The 23,774-nt window shown below is 43.1% G+C and overlaps 1 protein-coding gene across 1 annotated transcript in view; it reads left to right on the top strand.

Moving 5' to 3' along the window:
• The first annotated feature begins 384 nt into the window (after positions 1–384).
• Positions 385–23,774, top strand: part of SLC36A4 (solute carrier family 36 member 4) — a 190,529-nt gene continuing 167,139 nt past the window's right edge. Inside the window, exons 1-2 of the mRNA XM_063444950.1 lie at positions 385–452; positions 22,813–22,924. Of these exons, the coding sequence (XP_063301020.1) occupies positions 410–452; positions 22,813–22,924 (155 nt within the window). The 5' untranslated portion in view covers positions 385–409. The remainder of the gene's footprint in view (positions 453–22,812; positions 22,925–23,774) is intronic.

Below are 23,774 nucleotides of genomic sequence, written 5' to 3' on the forward strand. Positions count from 1 at the left end.
TGCTAAGCTGAGACAGAGGTTTCATTCATATATTTTAATGAATGAAACTGCTGCCAGTTCAACAGAACATATCCCATGAATTCCTGCTGTTAGCTGTTGCTGCTAGCAGCTACAATCTTGGGATTCGACTTGACTCTTTAGGTGTCAACAGATCGTTATTGTGGGTCTCCGGCAATATGGCGCGCCCATGGGAGGGGTCAGTTTTAGAGTGCGGCTTGTTTCTCTAATGTTTAGAGCATTCTCCCGCGCGCCCCAGTGAGATCGTGTGTTGGAAAGCAGACTCGAACATGCCGCTCACTGAGCTCGAGCGTGGGGAGGTGGGCGTGTCCTGACATGCGCAGTCTAGTCCTGCGAGGTCCGAGCCGCCATTGGAGGATGTGGCAGGGATTCCGTCCGTGTGACCATAGAGATGATGACGAACCCGGTCGCGTCAGTGGAGGGAGAGGAGATAGGTAGGGACGGCATAGCCGGGGGTCTCTGAGACTGCACTCGCAGCTAGTGTGCTCAATGCAAATAGGCCAACAGCAGCTAGATGGTGACACCAGAGCACTATGGGAATTGTAGTCCGCAGCCAAGCGTTCCAGAGGCTATCTATCAATGAGAGAAAGTAACTGGGTGCCAGAGGGCAGTATACACTGGGTGCCAGAGGGCAGTATACACTGAGTGCCAGAGGGCAGTATACACTGAGTGCCAGAGGGCAGTATACACTGAGTGCCAGAGGGCAGTATACACTGAGTGCCAGAGGGTATCTATCAATGAGAGAAAGTAACTGGGTGCCAGAGGGCAGTATACACTGAGTGCCAGAGGGCAGTATACACTGAGTGCCAGAGGGTAGTATACACTGAGTGCCAGAGGGTATCTATCAATGAGAGAAAGTAACTGGGTGCCAGAGGGCAGTATACACTGAGTGCCAGAGGGTAGTATACACTGAGTGCCAGAGGGTATCTATCAATGAGAGAAAGTAACTGGGTGCCAGAGGGTAGTATACACTGAGTGCCAGAGGGTAGTATACACTGAATGCCAGAGGGTATCTATCAATGAGAGAAAGTAACTGGGTGCCAGAGGGTAGTATACACTGAGTGCCAGAGGGTATCTATCAATGAGAGAAAGTAACTGGGTGCCAGAGGGCAGTATACACTGAGTGACAGAGGGCAGTATACACTGAGTGCCAGAGGGTATCTATCAATGAGAGAAAGTAATTGGGTGCCAGAGGGCAGTATACACTGAGTGCCAGAGGGCAGTATACACTGAGTGCCAGAGGGCAGTATACACTGAGTGCCAGAGGCTATATCAATGAGAGAAAGTAATTGGGTGCCAGAGGGCAGTATACACTGAGTGCCAAAGGCTATCTATCAATGAGAGAAAGTAATTGGGTGCCAGAGGGCAGTATCCACTGAGTGCCAGAGGGCAGTATCCACTGAGTGCCAGGGGGCAGTATCCACTGAGTGCCAGGGGGCAGTATCCACTGAGTGCCAGGGGGCAGTATCCACTGAGTGCCAGGGGGCAGTATACACTGGGTGCATGAGGGCAGTATACACTGGGTGCCAGAGGGCAGTATACACTGAGTGCCAGAGGCTATCTATCAATGATAGAAAGTAACTTGGTGCCAGAGGGTGGTATACACTGAGTGCCAGAGGCTATCTATCAATGATAGAAAGTAACTGGGTGCCAGAGGGCAGTATACACTGGGTGCCAGAGGGCAGTATACACTGGGTGCCAGAGGGCAGTATACACTGGGTGCCAGAGGGGAGTATACACTGGGTGCCAGAGGGGAGTATACACTGGGTGCCAGAGGGGAGTATACACTGGGTGCCAGAGGGGAGTATACACTGGGTGCCAGAGGGGAGTATACACTGGGTGCCAGAGGGCAGTATACACTGAGTGCCAGGGGGCAGTATACACTGAGTGCCAGGGGGCAGTATACACTGAGTGCCAGAGGCTATCTATCAATGATAGAAAGTAACTTGGTGCCAGAGGGTGGTATACACTGAGTGCCAGAGGCTATCTATCAATGATAGAAAGTAACTGGGTGCCAGAGGGGAGTATACACTGGGTGCCAGAGGGGAGTATACACTGAGTGCCAGAGGGGAGTATACACTGAGTGCCAGAGGGTAGCTATCACTGGTATGAAGTATACACTGAGTGCCAGAGGGTAGTATACACTGAGTGCCAGAGGGCAGTATACACGGAGTGCCAGAGGGTAGCTATCACTGGTATGGAGTATACATTGAGTGCCAGAGGGTAGTATACACTGAGTGCCAGAGGACAGTATACATTGGGTGCCAGAGGGTAGCTATCACTGGGATGGAGTATATACATTGAATGCCAGAGTGTAGCTATCACTGATATGGAGTATACATTGAGTGCTAGAGGGTAGCTATCACTGGTATGCAGTATACACTGGGTGCCAGAGGGCAGTATACACTGGGTGCCAGAGGGCAGTATACACTGGGTGCCAGAGGGCAGTATACACTGGGTGCCAGAGGGCAGTATACACTGAGTGATATTGCTGTATTTTGCTGCGTTCTGCTTTTCCTCAATCCTGACCAGTCTCACAGTCCCCGTGGCTGAAAACACCCTGAAGCATGGTGTTACCACCACCATGCTTCACCATTGCAATGGTGGTGCACAGGTAATGAGCAATGCATCGTTTGAGTTGGGTACAGTTTGGGAGTCCTTTAGGTTGTTGGGCTTTCTTTTTTTTTTTTTTTGCATTTTTGAAGCCAGTCTTCATGTACCTTGCAGTGAGGAGAGGATTCTGTCTTGTTTGTCATAAAGGCCCGGTCGTTTGAGTGTTGCTCTGATTGTTGTTTTTCTGCAAGTGTCTCCCATGTCCACATATGATCTCTGTAGAGTGACCATCAGGCTTTTTGTCTTACCAAGGACATTCTCCCCTGATAGCTCAGTTTGACTGTTGTGTTTCAAACTTCTTCCATTTACGAATTATAAATGCCACTGTGCTCTTTGGAACCTCGTAACAGATTGCATTGGGCTGTTCTATTTCAACTCTCAAAAGTGAAGACAAATAAGGACCTGATGGAATACACCCAAAGCTATTAAAAGACCTTAGTGGTGTACTAGCAAAACCATTAACAGATTTATTTAACCAATCATTGTTAACAGGAGTAGTCCCAGAAGATTGGAAGTTAGCGAATGTTGTGCCCATTCACAAGAAAGGTAATAGGGTGGAGTCGGGCAACTATAGGCCAGTAAGCCTAACTTCAGTAGTGGGGAAAGTGATGGAAACCATGTTAAAGGATAGGATTGTTGGACATCTAAAAACACATGGATTTCAAGATCAGAAACAACATGGGTTTACTTCAGGGAGATCATGCCAAACTAATCTAATTGATTTTTTTGATTGGGTAACTAAAATAATAGATCAGGGTGGTGCAGTAGACATTGCTTACATAGATTTCAGTAAGGATTTTGACGCTGTTGCACATAGAAGGCTTATCAATAAATTGCAAAGTTTGGATTCCAATATTGTTGAATGGGTAAGGCAGTGGCTGAGTGACAGGCAACAGAGGGTTGTAGTCTGGAGTATATTCGAAGCTTGGGCTTGTCACCAGTGGGGTACCTCAGGGATCTGTACTTGGACACATTCTCTTTAATATTTTTATTAGTGATATTGCAGAAGGTCTTGATGGTAAGGTGTGTCTTTTTGCGGATGATACTAAGATATGTAACAGGGTTGATGTTCCAGGAGGGATAAGCCAAATGGCAAATGTTTTCGGTAAACTGTGGCAACTGACATTTAATGTGGATAAGTGCAAGATAATGCCTCTTGGATGTAAAAACCCAAGGGCAGAGTACAGGATATTTGATAGAGTCCTAACCTCAACATCTGAGGAAAGGGATTTAGCGGTGATTATTTCTGATGACTTAAAGGTAGGCAGACAATGTAACAGAGCAGCAGGAAATGCTAGCAGAATGCTTGGTTGTATAGGGAGAAGTATTAGCAGTAGAAAGAGGGAAGTGCTCATGCCATTGTACAGAACACTGGTGAGACCTCACTTGGAGTACTGTACACAGTACTGGAGACCCTATCTTCTGAAGGATATTGATACCTTAGAGAGAGTTCAAAGAAGGGCTACTAAACTGGTTCATGGATTGCAGGATAAAACTTACCAGGAAAGGTTAAAGGATCTTAACATGTATAGCTTGGAGGAAAGACGAGACAGGGGGGATATGATAGAAACATTTAAATACATAAAGGGAATCAACACAGTAAAGGAGGAGACTATATTTAAAAGAAGAAAAACTACCACAACAAGAGGACATAGTCTTAAATTAGAGGGACAAAGGTTTAAAAATAATATCAGGAAGTATTACTTTACTGAGATGGTAGTGGATGCATGGAATAGCCTTCCAGCTGAAGTGGTAGAGGTTAACACAGTAAAGGAGTTTAAGCATGGTGGGATAGGCATAAGGCTATCCTAACTATAAGATAAAGCCAGGGACTAATGAAAGTATTTAGAAAACTGGGCAGACTAGATGGGCCGAATGGTTCTTATCTGCCGTCACATTCTATGTTTCTATGTTACAATGTGCTTTCGTTAAATTTCGGCTATGTATATTCTTATTGTACATAGCATTCGTCTGATTGTTCGGTATTTTCATTCTGTTCACCATACGAATGAAAGTACTGAACCATCCGACCACCCCAGAGAGAAGTGTGCCCCTCGTTTAGTATTTCCTACTCTGTAACCGCAGGCTAATTGGTAATTAAATCGTTACTTTGTGTGTATTTGGGTGGCCGCTGTTCGGCATACGAACAACGTGGTGGCGGCCATCTTGTGTACGAACGCTCAGCGGTGTTTGGTCGTTGAGTGTCTGGAACTCAAATCGGACACTTGATTACCCGAACACCGCTGAGACCTCCAGGGCTCCATAACTCACGAACGGAATACCCAACCGGCCCCCTGTTCGGTGAAATGAATGTCCCGAATGAAGGGATTAATCCGAACGCCGGCTCAGCTCTGGATGGCATAGATTTGTATGTGTTTTACCTCCTGAACAAAGACCGACCGCAAGGCCAAAACTCATGGAAGTGCGTTCGGCTACCACCTCGTGTGCGGTCGGTCAAATTTTCACTTCGACCCAAATCCCGACCCCCACTGCATACATATACCTGACTGATTTAGTGTACATCTAGAAACGGGGTTAAACTGTGTAAGGGATAAGTGGATTATGTGTCACACTGAAGGGAGGAGATGTGTGGGAGGTGACGAGCAACTGATTGGTTACTTTAATAATTATTGTGGGTGTCTCCCTTGCATGGGAGAAATGCTTAAAAGAAGGATGTTCCTGATGCTGTGTGTCGTCCAGTCATTGGGAAATGTATGGGATACTTTTGGATTACTTTACTAATCGTGGATATTATTTTCTTGGGTTTTATTACTTGTTCCTGCGCCTCACTAGGATTACCAGCAGAGATAGTCTGTGAAAGACCAGCACTCCGCTACAAACCTTCTACGCAGCCCGAATATTTTTACGCTGATATGTATTTACAACCCTGAGACATTATATAGACAGATGTGTGCCTTTCTAAATCAACTGAATTTGCCACAGTTGGACCCCAAAATGTAATCTCAAAGATGATACAGAGAAACTGGTTCAAGCTGAGCAAACATTTTTTAAAGTGTTACAGCAAAGGGTCTGAATAGTTATGCCAATGTGATATTTCAGTTTGTTTTTTTTTTTTTTAAATAAATTTGTATGTTTTAATATGTTTAAAAAAATCAGTTGTCTTGTCATTATGGGGTATTGAGTGTAAGAAAAATCAATGTGAACAATCTTAGAATAAGGAAGCTACTTAATTTTTTTTTTACATTTTTAACACACGTTTGTGGTACTTTGTGGTTGCTCTGTATATTTTACCAGGATGATACAATAAGATTTCTCTCGTTTTCAAGTATGTCCTTGGATATACTTTGTTTGGGTCTTTTTCAAGTATATGAAGGGAACCTGTCCACACACATTTGTGTATTCAGAATATTTAGACATGAGTAATGTGTTCTGAAGAAGATCTGAATTATCAAGTAGTTAAGTAAATAGTTTTGTTAAACTTTGCTCGAATACGGCAAATATTTATATAGTCAATATTGTTACGTAAATAAGACGTGCTCACCAGCTTGGCTTCTGTTTATATCTACTGCTACCTAATGAAATAAAAAAAAAAGGAACCAGCAAACTGGTGTGATCAGAGATCGAAGACATCACTGTTAACTCGTGATATCATGCAGATCATGTATTCTATCTCCGTGCTGCATGGAGAAAGGTGACACACTGGTCTGCCTATGATTAGTGGGAGTTAGACTCCTGGAAGGAATCAGTGGTGGCAGCTGACATAGCTACTACATAGCAGTGCTTACATAGCAGTAAGCATCCCACCTTAACTACTGCACTACCCTGATACTAACCTTAGTTCTTCAGCCATAGCACAATAACCCTTGCCTAAAATTACACCGATCAACCACAACATAAAAACCAATGACCGGTGAAATGAATAACATTGATTATATCGTTACAGTGGCACCTGTCAAGGGATGGGATATATTAGGCACCAAGTGAACAGTTAGTTCTTGAATTTCATCAGTCGAAAGCTGGAAAAATGGACAACCAAAAAGATCTGAGTTACTTTGACAAAGGTCAAATAGTGATGGGCAGACAACTGGGCCAGAGCATCATTAAAACAGCAAGTCTAGTCGGGGGTACATGGTATGCAGTGGTGAAAGTAAAAACATTGGGTGAACTGGCGTCGGAGTCATGAGTGCCTAAGGCTCATTGATGCATGTGGCGAATGAAGGCTAGCTTGTCTGGTCCAATCACACAAGAACTGTAGTTTAGTTAGCTGAAAAACTTAAAAGACCACTATAATGCCAGGAAAACAAACTCATTTTCCTGGCACTATAGGGTCTTTAGGCCCCCCACACTCCCACTGGGCTCTAGGGGGCTGAAGGGGTTAAACTCTTACCTTTTTCCAGAGCCGGGCTCCCTCGGCGCTGGGGATCTCTCCTCCCTCTTCCAACGTCATCCGCCGAATGCGCGCCCGTTCAATCAGTCCATAGGAAAGCATTTCTCAATGCTTTTCTATGGACGTCAGCATCTTCTTACTGTCCACAAGATCCAGCGCACTCATGTATCCACTAAACAGCAACTTCAATGTTGACAGATTTTATTCGTTTTTTAAAAACACCTAATCTAGGTAAAAATAATGGGGGTTTAGTTACAGTATATGATCATACATTGCATAAGCCTGCCACAACCTCAATGTACCCCATCTTTGGCAGGTCCTACTCTAACAGCCTAATGTCTGCTCTTATGAGATTGACCTGGGGCTCTCTGCAGTACAAGGCTAAATAGGGCCATGGGATGAGGCACCTGTGACATCCAGTCTTCTTCTCACAGTGAGAAGCGCGGAAGCTCCTCTAGCTGCTGTCAATGAGACAGCCACTAGAGGCTGGATTAACCTTATTGCAAACATAGCAGTTTTTCTGCAACTGCTATGTTTACAGCTGTAGGGTTAACCCTAGATGGACCTGGCACCCAGACCACTTCATTGAGCTGAAGTGGTCTGGGTGCCTATAGGGGTCCTTTAATGCTGACTCTGATAGAAAATTGTCAGAAAACAGTGTGTAACGGCACCCCGGGCATAAAGGGGTTAAACAGCCGTTTAGTAGATCTTCCCTTCCAGAGACACAGGCACAGCTACTGTAGAACACCAAACTCCCGAACTGGATACCAAGTAGCACTCCAACTCCCGAACTGGAACCTCACGAATAGCTACTAGCAGACGAACAGGAAAAGCAGACAATCAGCTTACACTCCTGGCAATTAGTCTCTAACAGCATACAGTAAATCCCCCCCAAAGACAAGACAGAGCTCCGTGTTGAGGGTCAAGCAGTGGTCCGTTTTTTGGCACCAAAAGAACCTTCTTTTATGACGGTTTCCCTTAGATAGGACCACCCTCAGGGTGTTACAAAACAACCAATCATACACGTACATTACAGAAAACACTCCCAGCAATTACACACAAAATCCTCCCCTCTGCCTGTGATATAATTATGTTACACAATGGTTTAACATAATTATCACAGACAGTAAAAATACAGTTTTTACACATACCCTGTAACTTTAAAACCATACATCCAATCTCCATATCTTACATCCAATCTTACATATTTGAATTCAGCATACTTTAAACATCAACACTCTCAAAAATTATACCAATCCCTCCAGTGGATACAAAGATAGACCGAAGTCCTTTATGACAAGCACATTTTCCTGCCCTCAACAGTTCTATAGATTTGGGCTGTGCGGTCGGTCAATTTCCTGCAGAAAAATGGCTAAGTCCCCTTCGAATGCACGAACGGGTCCGTTCGTGCAAATAGCACATTGTAACAGGAGGTTCGAATTGTCGAACGTACTTCGACTTTAACCGAAGTGTCGAAGTGGAGGCGACGGTAAGGGTCAGCGGTGTTCGTGCATTTGCGCAGCTGATTTTAGTTCCATAGATTCTTTAGCTTACACCGCTGACCGCGTTCGACTATATAAATATGGCCGCCGCCACGTGTTCCTTTGTCGAATGGCGGCCACTTTGACGACTTCGGCACTTCGGCTGCATCCGAAGTGCCATATAAAAAGTGCCAATCCTTCCCCACAGTATTTAAAGGGCCAGAATGAGTGACATACACTCTGGTATGGCCGAATACTGTTTTTAAAGGGCCCAATCTCCCAGGGCCATAGTCCAGAGGCAACAGGCAGGCAACCAGACTCCTCCAATGCAATGTGGCAAGATTGCAATTTGCTGTATATGAGGCTGCATAGCCGAAGACAGGTCAGACTGCACATGATGACCCCTATCCACTACCCAAAGCACCTTAAATGGGGACGCGAGAAACAGAACTGGACCATGGAACAATAGAAGTAGATTGCCTGGTTTGATGAATCACATTTTCTTTTAGGTCACGCAGATGGTCGGGTTTGTGTGTATGCGTCGTTTACCTGGGGAAGTGATGGCAGCAGGATGCGCTATAAGAAGAAGGCAGGCCAATGAAGGCAGTGTTATACAGTCTAGAGTATGCCATGTTCTGCTGGGAAACCTTGGATCCATGCCTTAATTAGACAAAAAAAAATTAGAGATGTTTTGATCTGACTAGGGGGATCTTCATGATATTAGGCAGGTGCTTTGAATTTTGTGACTGCTCAGTGTATGTCTCTTTCTTCTTATTTTTCGTAACTGCTTCCAGAGGTTTCTTCCTCTTCTACTCTTTTTTTTGGTAGACTGTATAACTGGTAAACACATCCAATAGTCTCCTATAAAGATAAAAAAGCTAGCAAAATACATATTGTACACGAGCATGACTGGCCGTTAAAAAGAGGAAATGTCACGTATGTGGCAATGACATGCATGAAGAGGAACTGACACACATGTAATCACAAAAATCTGCAATGGGTAACCTGACGCTGTCCAAGATGTATTTATTTATTTATTATCTGTTTAGGAATGGTCCTGGCATCTGGAAATTATTCCCTCTTCCTTTTTTTTAGTGATAAAGCTGAATTAAAGGGACTTTAAAAGCTCCCAGACCACTTCTATCTCAATAAAGTGGTCTGTCCCACTCTCTTTTAACTATGCAGCTGAAAACATTGCAATTCTACGGGAATGGCAATGTTTTCATTGCAGGATAAAGCTGCCACTGCTAGCTGTCATAGTGACAGCCACTAGATGAACTTCTACAAACACAGTGGAGTAAAACTCCACCATTAGCGCAGCACCTTTTTGCATTCATGCGCACTAGGCTTCCAGTGCTTTCGTACAGGAAAGCATTGGATTGATTGAGATCATCGATCTCGATGATCTCAGCTAAAGAGGCAGTGTGGAACGCCGGAGATAGGCTTGCATAGAGTAAAATATAGGATACTTGTCTTTGGTTGAAAGATGCTATTGGGCTGCACAGCAAATGTTACAGGAAAACATACGGGGAATAATTCTTTCCTTGTCTGTTGTAGCTGAAACGTGACTGTCTGATAAATAAAAATCTGTTCCAGCCACCTAAGTTACCACTTATTCTAGTGATGCAATTCCCTCTTCATTCATTCTCCTTTATTTATTTGCTGTCAACTATTTCTACAGAACTTGATACAATGTATATAGGGTATGTTGAACCTGCTTTGACAGGCAGAAACAAAGTGGTTACAGTAGGATTTCAGAGTTGCCTGCAAGCTTACAATATGACAACCTTTCACTAATGTACCTCAAAGAGATGTCAGTCATAGCACTGAATTCTATTTACTTTGGGTTTTTAGTTGCATGTTTTTAGAAACATTCATTTTTCTAATTTTTAATCATTCACAATTTTTCCATTGCAACTTGCATCTGGAGAACTTCACAGTACTAACGTTATAAGCAAACAACAAAATTACTTTTTTCACTGGTCACGTAGCAAAGTTGTATTGGCTTGCTTGATTCTTTAATCTATTTTAGACCAAACACCGACATCATGAATTATAGGTGCTAAGTGTCCTAATTTGGTAGAAACCTTTCTGACCTACTTGAACCATAGGTGCCAACAATTCTCAATTTCCTGGGGTACGGCTCCTATTTTACTGTCTTAGCAAACAAAGGTCCTAAGTACAGAGGGACAGGGCACTAGGGCCATGCACAGAGCACTTTAATGGACCCACAGGTGGACCCGCCCTTTGAACTATGGCCAGTGAAGTCTGTCCTCTTGTCTCTCAGAAGGTGGGCAGGGAAGATTGACAGATATGCATGCAGTTTGTACAGTTCCAAAGTTTTAAAGCTAGGTTGACATTAAATAATTTGTTTCCATTCCTTCATTTATTTTCCAATGAACATTTGTTTAATTTTAGTTTCAAGGATTTACTCTGCACATTCATTAATCTAATTTCGAGATACTATTTGTTTGTTAATCAAGATGCAGCTGATTGCCCTTGATTATCCATCCCTGAACAATTAGAAAGCGTGTTTCCCATATGATTCATGTGCAGTGTTATCCTCAAGATGAAATGCTAGAGATGGGTAAACACTTTGGAGTCTCTGCCAACCCAACTTTTCTTGCATTTGAAAGTTGAATAGAGGATAATTTCTTCCTTTTTAATTCTCATAGCTTTCTAGGCTTTGACATGAATCCATCTCTAGAGGTCTCAGCATCATATGCCACCACTGCCTTACCCAGTTCCTCTGTGTTTCATTCCGTGTCTCTTTTGCTATGATTGTGCTTCTACCAGTACTCTATCACTCCTCCGTGACCTCTGTCGCTATTAAAGCTGTGTAATATTTATCTCAGACAAGGACTTTTTGTTTTATTTTCTTGTAAAGTTTTTTTGTTATAATTAAGGTATAGTTGTCTTAGTGTAAAAGAGTAGAATTTTCATTCAGTGGGGTAATTTAAGCTGTTGCTAAGTTCTAATTCTACTGTCTGTCCCAGATCATCTTTCTATCTCTCTGTCCTAATGTTTGTGATTTCGTCTGTCTCTCATTTCTGTGTTTGTATGCTTGCTTGTTTGCCCTGTATCTTTCATTTTGTTGCTGTGTTTGCATAGGCTATGCCACTAAAACAACTCCACTCCTGTGTGCAGTGGTTTAGTATACTGCATTTTAGTGTGGATGCAACTGCTGCTGTTTGATTTGTATTTTTTTTTTTTTTTTTTTTAATAAGACACAAAGGCTTATATTGTATTTAAGCAAAAACAAAGAATATGAGAAATCTGAGTACGGACAAAAGCGTAGAGAGACTCAATAGCTTGCCCTTCGGTAAATTCCAGCTCAGGTCTCAAAATAACTTTTGCTCACTTGTGCCTTTGCAGAGTGAAGATATCTGAAGCATATCAGACTGGTCCTACCCATACGGGCAGTCCCGAACCAAAATGCCAGCAAGTTCCCTCTGCACGAGAGATACAGCAACTCCAAACGATCATTTTGGCCTTCTTGGGGCCTCGTCAGTGAGTTGTAGCTGATACTCCTTTATGCACAGTGAGCACAAGATCCACGTCTAGATTACTCATTTAACTTGGGGAGAGCCAAATTAATGCATTGATCCAAAAACAAAGAATATGAAAATTCTAAGAAAGTAAACTCAATATGTGAGTCCACCTAAACTTACTTCCCTAACAAGGGTAGGGTGCAGGCATTCTCTTTCTTCAGGACTTTGGAGCTCCTCGCATCGGACGCGTGGGCCTTACATGCAGTCCGCGGCTACCACATCAACTTCTCAACTGCCCCAGTGCAGACATCCCTACCACACAAGATAACCTTTTCCAAGACAAATTCAATTGTGCTCTCGGGAGATACAGGCATTGGCAAACAAAGGCTCAATTGTGACAGTTACTCTCTGTACTTCTAGCTTCCTAATCAACCTCTTCCTCGTCCCCAAGAAAGGTGGCGGGATGAGACCGATGATAATCCTTCACCTCCTGATTGCTTTTGTGACATATCAGCACTTCAAGATGAAGAATATTCACTGCCTTCGGGATCTCTTGCTAATTGGGGACAATAAACTCAACCTCAAAGATGCTTACCATATTGGGACCAAAAGGCGCTTTACATGTCTCCCATTCTGCCTCCCATTCTCCCATTCTGTCATTGGCCTTTTAGTGTTTCACCATACTCCTAAAGCCAGTGGTTGTTTCCTTTGCAACAGGTGTGTTCGTTTAATCATCTACTTAGACGACTTGATTGTGTCTCAAGACATTTCACTTCTCTCCATGGTCCGGTAGCTACTTCACTCTATCTTTCCTTCAAAATATTAAGAAAGAAATCAGACCTGCATTGTCAAAAACTCAAGGTTTGCCAGCTTGCCAGGTTCAGCGGTCTGTCAGCCTCTAGCCATGTCACTTTTCCAAGTCCACTACAGTAAAGGGCTTCCCTACAACGTTCAACAATTCAGAGTCACAACCAGTACCTTGCATACTCAGATGTCATTTCCCTTGACTGCAATGCAAGTGCGCTTATCGCTGGTGCATCAACTTACTTGAACTCCTGGCAAGTTCTTTTGCCCCTTTGCAGTCTCGTAGGTGTGATTTAGAAATTGCTCCATTCTGTTGTGGCTGGACAACATCACTGTGAGGAATCAGAGGAATGAATTCCTCAATTCTAGCGAGCTTAGCAAAGGACTTCTGGCAATTCTTTATTGATATTCAATCTCGGTATCTTGATATAAGATCTCGGTCATTACTTACGTGCGACCCGTCAAGTTTCGATTCCGTGGTTGAGTTTAATTGTACCTTTTGGCATGGACATTTTTTGTGACACCTCTGATGATTTGAGAGCATCATTTGCCTGAGTCATACAATAATTAGTACAAACTGTACAAATGTCGGAGAGGATCATTAAATGTTATGTACAGCTCACCCAAGAGCCAGACATAGTCGGCTTAGATCTAGATGGCAGATGTGGTGGCAGGGACATAGAATATAGGAGATATCATTATTAGCATGTCACCCAATTATTAGAATCATATCATAGATTCTGTTTTAACATCTTTCCTACTGCATGGATAGCACATTATTTTATGTATGTATGAAGTTCTGTTCTTTTGTCTGTGTACAATTCAGCTGAACTAAGAATTTATTGTTAGAACCCATTTGAAAACTTAGCGCTTCATAATTAATTGTGACACCTTCTTTGTATATTTATACATTATGCAGCATATTTTTTTTTTTTTGCAATGGTACTGTAATCAGAATCTGCTGTCTCTGAGCCATCTCATATTGTTAATTTGAAATGTTGCATTTTCATTTGTTAATAAATTCACAGATTTTACTATTAACATGATGTAAAGTCATGATTTTATTAATGACATGGAGGCGAGTATTATGCTGCACTCTTTCTTTATTTCCCTCAGCAGCAAAGAAAAATAACATTAAATCAGTATAAAAGAAACCAGTAAATAACATGTTATATCTTTCTAGCAACATGAACAGCCAAACAGCATCCTCTTTTTAGCATAATAGGCAGTGTCCAGTATACTACTTCCTCTTTCTTGCAATCCCAAACAAGGACAACAAATCCAAATGAAAAGGGGGGGCTCCAATAAGAGGGTATGTGAGCCTTAACCTGGTCTTCGAAGTCAAGCTGGAAAAGAGAGGGGAATATGGTAATATCCAAGTAAAAAACTGGATTTATGCATAAAATGGCATTACATGGAATATTATATATACATAGCATGAAATTCAGTTTAACCAAACCTTAAGCTCTTGACAGTCATTAACAAGGATAAAACCCAGAAATCAATAAAGACTTACCGTGAAGTCAACTTACCTAAAGAAGACCAAACCTCCAGGGATGGGAGGGAGGAATAATACTTGCCACTGTCTCATTAATAAAACCTTATGTTAATAGCAAAATCTGTGAATATTATTAAGACACGGAGGCTCCTATTATGCTAGTTTAAAGCTGTGAAATGATGTTTCCTGTGAAGTGTTGAATAGGTCTAAAGTAGAAATCATGGAATGTAGACTCCGAAGACCAGCCACTCTCATAATATCCTCAAAGCGACAACTCATCGAGGAAGCCTTAGAAGCCCCACGAACCGAATGAGGCGCAAACACATAGGTATCCATACCTGCTAGAGACATAACGTATTTGACCCACCGGGCTAGGGTAGAGGTAGACACTGGAAGACGCAACTGATGGAAGGAGATGAAGAGTTCCTGTTTCAAAGGATTCCGTAAGGTATTGGGACGAAGTTCATACTCCCATAAGCATGAAACAGGGCAAAGAAGAGATCTATCAGGGAAAGCTGAGTATAAAACGGTTTTAGACGAGGTTTTTGTTCTCTGAGAAATGTCAAAGAGGACACCTGTAGTAAAGGAACAAGCAACCACATCAAGAGCTTGTACGTCAGAAACCCTCTTGCAAGAAAATAATTCAAGACAGTAGAGACGTCCCACAAGACAGAGTATTGTGGTAAGGGTGGATGAGCAAAACAAATTCTTCAGAGAAGTCGACATACGACAGGATGTCAACCGTCAGGCTTCCCATTGAAACATTAATGACCAGCAAAAACGGATGATCGGTAAGGTTGGCAAGGTTCACAGTGCGATAGGCTTTACCTTCATCATACAGGAAAGTCAGAAAATGGAGGACAGACTTAAAATGGAATCCAAATTTAATTTCATGCACCAACTTTGCCATCTGCTCCAAGCAGATTTATAAGCCTGTCTCGTGTCAGGTGCCCATGCGCCCTCAATAAGTCGGAGAGTTGATTGGGAAACTCCCTCGACTGACTAAGGTGTCCTGAAATCAACCACACCATGAGATGCAAGAGACTTTGGAGAACAAGGGGATGAGGCAGACCATCCGAATCCTGAAGAAGACACTCGAGAGGAGGAAGTAGACGTGGAAGGTCGATAGCCATTTCCTGAAGAGGAGAGAACCATGGTTGGGACAGTGATAGAGGAGCCAGGTGTCCTGAAATCAACCACACCATGAGATGCAAGAGACTTTGGAGAACAAGGGGATGAGGCAGACCATCCGAATCCTGAAGAAGACACTCGAGAGGAGGAAGTAGACGTGGAAGGTCGATAGCCATTTCCTGAAGAGGAGAGAACCATGGTTGGGACAGCGATAGAGGAGCCATGTGTCAGGGATCTTACCTGGAGTGGGAGTCCGGCACCCTTTGCAATTCGACACAGGCCAAGGGGACTCGACAGAAATCCCCAAGGCTGTGACACAGTGCACTGGGGCTGAAATAACCAGTGCTTCATGGAACCCAGTACAGACAAGAGATATCCAGAAGAGTAGTCAGGAACAGAATCAGAAGACAGGACAGGCGGCAATCAGGCGAAAATGGTAGACGAGCAGGGGATCAAAACCAGGAGTCAGATGAATAGCAGTGAAACCAAACAGGAACAGGAAACACGATCTGACGAGAAACAGCCTTGCGGGTTTAAATAGGGAGTCTCAGCCAATCATCAGGGAACCAGGAACAGGTGTGCAAATGTCCAGGACTAGAGATTCAGACTGCATGAACTCAGGAACCACACAAAAGGAACTAGAGATGCGCGGAGTAAAGGACAAGGTGCCTGACTCGCATGCAGGAGACCCAGGTTCAAACCCAGCCAGACCCAAAAACCCATAATTAGCGCATAGCATGCTGGTGACCCTGACATCACCCTCCCTTCAAAGACGGCGTTAGGCGAGAAGAGGAAAGTGATATACGGCCCAGAAGGTTACTTTTTGGACTTCTTGGATTTGGTGGTACTAGCAGGAGCGGAGGTCATGGCTTGTAGGGCCTTTTTAAATACTTGCAAGTCCTCCCTCCGGACTAGAGTCCCGTTAGAGGCATAGGTACAGCCAGAAGGGGGGTCTTCCTCGACAGGACTTCTAGTGGTTGTGGTGCTCGCCTTCTTAGAAGCAGAATCTTTAGTAGAAATAGAGATCTCAGGTTTTTTAGTAACAGATTCCTGCACGAGCTCCGGTGCAACGACTGTAGAAGGCTGAGGATTGGTCAGAGTGGTCAAGCAAGGACAGGAAGCATGTTGGCAGACAGGTCTCATAGGATATGCCAGAGTAGTACCCAGACAGAGAACCTGAGGCCTAGATGGACGAATGGGACAAAATGATATTAAATGTCCCCTCTCCCCACAATAATAACACAGTCCATGTGCCCTCCTTCTTGCCCTTTCTTGAGATGACTGACGGAACGTAAACAGTCTAATCTCCATGGGTTCCTCGGCCTCCCTGCCAGATGTATACGATGTTTCAGGCGCTTTGGGAGACTTGGGAGCGGTAGGGTTAGCTGTAACACCAGTCCGAGTGAAAGGAGTAGTGTAGTCCATCTCCAGTCCTGGTTGCAATATATGTGAAGCAACAGGAGGTGATCTATGTACATAGGACTTTTGTGTCCTGTTGCATTGTAAACCCAGGGACCGAATAAAGGACTCCCAGGAATCCAGGACTGGGCTTTTGGCGAGTAACAACTGGTGGGCCCAAATCTTAATCTTAAGGTGCCCGACAACAAGGTAATCGCTGTCCTCACTTTAATGACGTCCGTGGCATAGGTAAGTGGTCTCAGGGAGAACAGGACCTCGCAATCGACTTTGAAGGTATCATACTTAGACCGGATCCCAGAAAATGTATCTGGGTAGAGCAACCAGCAGTTCAGAGAGTCCAGAGTCATAGGTTACTCTCCCTTTAAGGGAAGCCAGCTCCTGCTGTAAGCCCTGCAAAGCCTGGGTGAGCTGGGAAACTTGCTGGGTCAAGGCTGCAACGGTAATCTTCAACTCTGCGGACTCCATGTGGTCAGAACGATGTAGATAGAAAAGGCAACAGGGAATCAGTGCAAAGGGCGGAAAAGCATAATTTCTTGAAGACCAATCATGGGAGAAAGCATTCGTAGCCAGTGCTGTCGGATCTCCAACTGAAAAAAACGGGGAAATTGAGCAGTCAAAAGAGAAGCTTAAAGGTCTATTTCCAATAAACCCCATAGGTTCCAGATGTCTTGGAAGACCGTGGAATCCAAGTGACAGTCTCTGAGGTGGCGTGAATACCAGTCCCCCGTAGTGTTGGAGAGATCTTGAATGTATTCTGCCGTGACTGAAATGGCGTGCATCAGGCAAAATTGCCAGAAATCGCGAGCCATATAGGTCAGAATTTTGTATTTTGTGTCTCCAGGTTATTGATGTAGCGGAGCAGCTGACACATGATCCATCTTCAGAAGGATAGCGCACTGGGCTTGAGTTGGGGAGAAACTGCAGACTGCAAAGCAACCTGCCAGATGTTTCAAACAATTGATGTGGGGTGTTGATTCCAGATTTGATCATGTGCCCCTGATGGAAATATTTTCGCATTGAGCGCCCCAATGGTGCAAATTTGCGTCGGATTCGATTTATCAAATCTGAAGCTGTAAAGAATATGGCTCGTTCATTCCAAGCTTCCATATGAAGAACCCACCATTGGAGTTCATCCTTCGCTTCTGAGTCCAGAGTTACCATGTATGATGCGCTGCCCTTAAGATGAAGCTTGTTATCCTTGTAGAGCTCGATAGCAGGAGGACCTGGAAAAATGGCCTGTATAGATTTCGCTAGAAGGCCTATCATTCTCAACAATTTTTTGAGAGAGAGTTGGAAGGTTTGCTAGTGTTCGCCTATCTCCTTCTTGATATTGGCTAATTTTGCCACCGGAAGGTGTAGAGTTTGAAGGGTAGTATCTACAATAACCCAATATAACCAAAAGATTTGATTCATTGTGTGGGAACGATAATGGATTTCTCCTAATTGATCAGGAAGCCTAGGTTCTCTAACAGAGTCAAAGTCCATGCAAGGTGGGTTCGGATTAATTGAATAGACTGAGCCTGAATGAAAATGCCATCTAAATATATTATAAGATGTACTCTCCGATTTCATAGCAAGGCGACCATAGGTTTCATGAGCTTGGTGAAGCACCATGGAGCCAAAGACAGTCCGAATGGAAGGCACCTAAACCTAGATTTCCTGCCCTGCCATGTGAACTGCAGGAAGTTATTGATCTTGATGGAATGACGATGTTGTACTACGATCGGCACTGTGAGATATGCATCCTGCAGATCTAATTTTGCTATCCAATCTTCTGGTTGGAGAAGATCACTTAAGCAATGCACTCCTTTCACCTTGGAAGTGCTGATATGCCTCATAACCGTTCAGCTGTCTCAAATCTATCAATGGACGGACACCTTTGCCTTTTTTGGGAAGCAAGAAAAGTTTGCTCATGTAACCCAGGGTGTGGACCGGAATCTCTACGATGGCTTGTTTGCGCATTAGTTCTTTTATTTCCTCGGAGACAAGGTCTGTGTCTTGTTGGAAAACAACTTTTTTCCTCGATGCGGAACATTGAACAGGTAAAGAAAGGAAATATATGCCATACCCTTTCACAGTATGAAGAACCCAAACATATGATGAAATGAGGGACCATACATGGTAAAAATGTGTGAGCCTGCCCCCCACTATTGGTAGGGAAGAATGGAGATTGTGGAGACTTACCATAAGGTCTTCATCCTGAAGAAGCACCTTTTGGGCCACTAACAATCCAAGGTCTACCACGTTGTGGGAAGAAAGTTGGTATAGTACATTGTTCAAAGACATTGGCTCGGCCAGTATAAGAGCCTTGGTTCTGTCTAAAAGAACTTCTGTTTTACTGCCGGACAGATGGCTCCTGGCTTTTCTGGCCCCAGCAAAAACTCTAGGGTTAAATAGCTTGCGCGTCTTGGATTGCGCTTAATCTAGAGCAGTCAATGTGTGGACAAAGGAGCCCAAGTCTTTTACAAAGTTTTTCCCAAGTTTTCCTGAGCCATAGTTACATGTTTGAGCTCAATCTTGGGCAAGATCGATTTGCGGCGTTCTGTGGCAACTGCAGTGTTGGCGTTGCCAACTTAACAGATCACTCTCTGGATACAACCACTTAAGGTGGCGCGATCTAATTCTAGATCATCCTCTACTGTTTCAAAGATCTTGGCTGCTGGGCCCAAATGTCCAGGATTTTATCCTGACAGTTTTGCAATGCAAAATCTTAACCTTTAGTAGGCTTGCATCCTGTCGTACTCAGGAATTGAATGATCTTAGGACCGACTGATAGTGTTTTACATGCGTCATAACGGACTGTTCAGCATGGGCATTCAGCCTGCAATTTATTTCACTTTGCCTTATCGAAAGGCTTGGGTACTCTGGATGCAATATACTTGGCTACGTGGTCTGAGGAGACCACTGGGTGACATTGGTAGTCTGGTTCAAATAGGGGTTCATCTTGAGGGTCCAAGATCCTATTGGTGTTCCCTGAGACTGCATGATCTACCTCAGTCTTGGTAGGTTTAATAGGACGTGTATCCTGTGCGGGATTAGCATCCTCTCCATCAGTAATTTCATAATCAGAATCAGAAAGATCCTCTGACTCCTTCATATAGGACTCTGGAAAATACTTCTCAATATCACTGAGCTTAGTCGGCTGAGGCGATCTCTGTGCCTGGGCAAATGTCTGTTAAAGTGAATCAGACATAAACCCCATCACTGACACCAGGGCCTTCGTCATTGATTTTGACATGGAAGTGTCAATTAAAGCTTGCATATCAGCAGGAGCAGTAAAATCAGCAGAAACAATCAGCCTCATCTCCAGAGATACCTGGAGATGCTTCTAAAGTAATCTGCATGTTTACTGTAGACCCAGAAGGCACTGAAAGATCCTGTCAGACTGCATCATAAATATACAGACAAGCCTAAGGGAATGAATAAAGTAAAATAATACCTAAAGGAAAGGGTTGAGTAACCCTCAAGTAAAAAATAAATAAAGAAATAAACAGGGTAAGGGAATGAAAGTACTCACAATAGTGAAAAAAATAGAAATTGTAGTAGGAAAACACAGGAGCTGTCCGGCCGCCACTATAACTAAACCACAGCTTAGATTTCAGACAGTTGTGGGCAGAGCAGCGGCCCAACAGATATACGAAGGGAAAAAACAGCGCGATCGCACCGTGCAGGGGATAAAGATCCTCAAAGACGCCCCTGAGCCCCAATTGATGGTAATCTTGGGGCAGGGAGGTCAGAGGGGAAAAAAATTATTAAAGAATATACAATAAAGCATATAACTGAAGCAAATTAAGTAAATAAATCTAAGAAAATATTATAATTTAAAATTTAATAACTATAATAACTATATTAACCACAGTAATAATATGAATAAAGGTAAAAGATCCCACAGTTCAGAACCGTCGGACCCAGCAGCAAAGAAAGAGGAAGTAGTATACTGGACACCATAGACATAGAATACCTAGACGCCGCACGTCTATGGCATTCTGTGCTGAGCGGCGAGAAATGCGGCTGCCATCTTGGACCGGTCGCCGCTCTACTGAAGCAATTGAAGAACATTTGGAAAGCCCATCTCACTAAAGGTAAGTGAAGGACTTGGGGGCACTTATAGCCCTTAATGCCCTTACCCCTTAATACCCCTACCCCCATCCCATGTCATTAATGCCCCTACCCCTAATCCTTAATACCCCCTCACACACAGTGTTAATACCCCTACCCCGAATCCTTAATACCTCTATCCCTATGGTGTTAATACCCCTGTGCTGGGGTAGGGGTATTAAGGACTATGTGTGCTGTGTAAGGGTATTAAGGATTAGGGGTAGGGGCATAGAGGACTAGGGGTAGGGGTACTAAGGGGTAGGGGCATTAATGACTAGGGGTAGGGGTACTAAGGGGTAGAGGCATTAAGGGCTATAAGTGCCCCAAGTCCTTCACTTACCTTTAGTGAGATGGGCTTTCCAAATGTTCTTCAATTGCTTCAGTAGAGCGGCGACCGGTCCAAGATGGCTGCCGCATTTCTCGCCGCTCAGCACAGAATGCGGCGTCTAGGTATTCTATGTCTATGCTGGACACTGCCTATTATGCTATAAAGAGGATGCTGATTGGCTGTTCCTGTTGCTAGGAAGATATACCTCTCACGTTATTTACTGGTTTATTTTTATACGGACTTAATGTTATTTTTCTTTGCTACTAAGGGAAATAAAGAAAAAGTGCAGCATAATAGGAGCTTCCGTGTCTTAATAAAATTAAACGTCATGTTCATAAACCAAGGGTTTATTAAATATCTCTTGAAAAAAAAACACCTGTGTCCAAAGATTGTGCCTGTGTCTATTTTGCATTAGAAGGATAATTCAAAAACCTTTCCCTGTGTTCTTGCAAAATCTGTCTGCCTGTGTTTCCTCATTACCTCAAGGTAGAATACGTATTTGCATTTCAGGATATCATTGAATTTAAACTTTCTCCTGTTAACTAAATAAAGAGTATGATCGTCAGAGGATGTAACAGAGGAACATAGTTGAGAAAATTCAGTGTGAAAGGATGGCAAAAACATATTGAAGGCTTATTTTCTTAAAAAGAGCCATTTTTTCAGACTAGCAGCCGGTAGATTTGCGATTAGCCAATTGCGATAAGAACATTTCACCTGTGATTATTTAAGAAAGTTGCCCCTTATGTTTGCACGCTCCAGACATGCCGAATTTCACAAGTAGTTATTGAAATCTACACAAACACACATACTACACTTGCCCACTGTAATGTTTAAAGGATCCCTATTGTGTTAGGAATACAGGTTTGTATTCCTAACACTATAGTGTCCCTCTGCTCCCCTCGCTTGGCAATGAATGAAAAAACCCTCTTTTTTTACTCAATATTTTCCTATGGGGATTTTGAAGACGCTGGACATCTTCATGCAGTGCGTGAGAACGCTTAAAAGACAGCCACTAGAGACAGTCTTAACACAATGTAAACAATTGTAGTTTCTCTAAGTTTTGGAGCTGTCTGTAAATTCACGTTTCATTGATCAATATTGCAATTACCCAGTTATGCCATTGTTATTGTTGATGAGAATGCAACTTAATAAAACCTCACTTATTTTCACGTATATTTTCAATTTGTTTCCTGGAGTAGAACTGACAAAAGAGAATTTTCATTTATTTATCTTGCCGTAGAACTTAGCATAGATTAATATTATGCAACCCTTTATGTGTTGCTCAAGAAACCCCCAATATTCTTAGATCACTTCCAATATTTGTACTACCTTATGTGTCAGCTTTACTACTGCTTGGGCAATATATAGGGGAACACGTCCAATTTTACTGGTGGTACCTGCATTTCTGGGGAACATTAGTTATGTTTCTTATTATCTATTACTTCTCCTAAAAAAATGTGATTCATTATTTTGTGTAATAAACATAATCTACAAATTACGTGTCAATGATTTTTTATTCTTCACAAATAGTTTGTCCTAATAATAATTTTAATAAATGAAATGACACTTTGATTGTTCTGTAGATATGGAAGTAATGAAACCTCTGATTGGAGATGAAAGGAATTCTGATGAAAACTCTGAAGAGGACAATATGTTTCAGAGAAAATATGACTCCAGCAATGATGATGGCTTGACGTAAGTTGATTGTAGAGAATACAATTTGTACCTATAACGTGGTTTTGAGAACATCTTTTATCCTATTTTTTTCAGCCACTTGGATACTAAACCTTAACTATGTTCTATCATACTAGGTCTGAACTTTAGAAGAATTAGCATTAGAGTAGATCCTCAGTGATACCTGACAATATATTCTCATAATATTAGATCTTGCTGTTTTTCATTGCACTTTTCCTCTCCTGATTTTCAATTAAGCATTCTCAAGTACTCTATTTGATCTTTCCATTCTGTAGGACTTTAAAATTGTCATTCTAACAGGGGACATCCAACCTTGGCCTTAGTACTTAACCAGCAGGATGACTTCTGGAATTCTGGAACCGCCAAGCTACATTCTTATTCAGTCTTTAAAGGGACACTGTAGGCACCCAGACCACTTCAGCTAATTAAAGTGGTCTGGGTGCACTGTCCCCTTTGCACATAGTGCTTACATTGCAGCTCTAAATCTGCCCTCAGTGGATTACAACCAGACAGCCACTAGTGGGCTTCCTGGATTGAAATGGATCTTGGGTCCGGTGTCTGACGCTGGACATCCTCACGCTCTGCATGAGGACCTCCAGTATCAGACTTTTCCCTGTAGGAAGGCATTGATTCAATTAGCACGGCATTTGAACCTGCTCGTTGCGGGATGGAGCAGGGGGCGGTGCAAATGCCCAGCACCGAGGGACATTGGCGCTGGGATAAGGTAAATAAATAGTTTTCTAATCCTCTATTTACCAGGGAGGGAGGGGCGCGATGAAGGGGGGATGCAGGGGGAGCGGTAGTGCCAGGAATACAGCTTTAATGCAATTGTAACGTGTGAAAGTGGTCA

The sequence above is a fragment of the Pelobates fuscus genome, chromosome 1 (genome assembly GCF_036172605.1).
Source record: "Pelobates fuscus isolate aPelFus1 chromosome 1, aPelFus1.pri, whole genome shotgun sequence".
Lineage (NCBI taxonomy): Eukaryota > Metazoa > Chordata > Amphibia > Anura > Pelobatidae > Pelobates > Pelobates fuscus.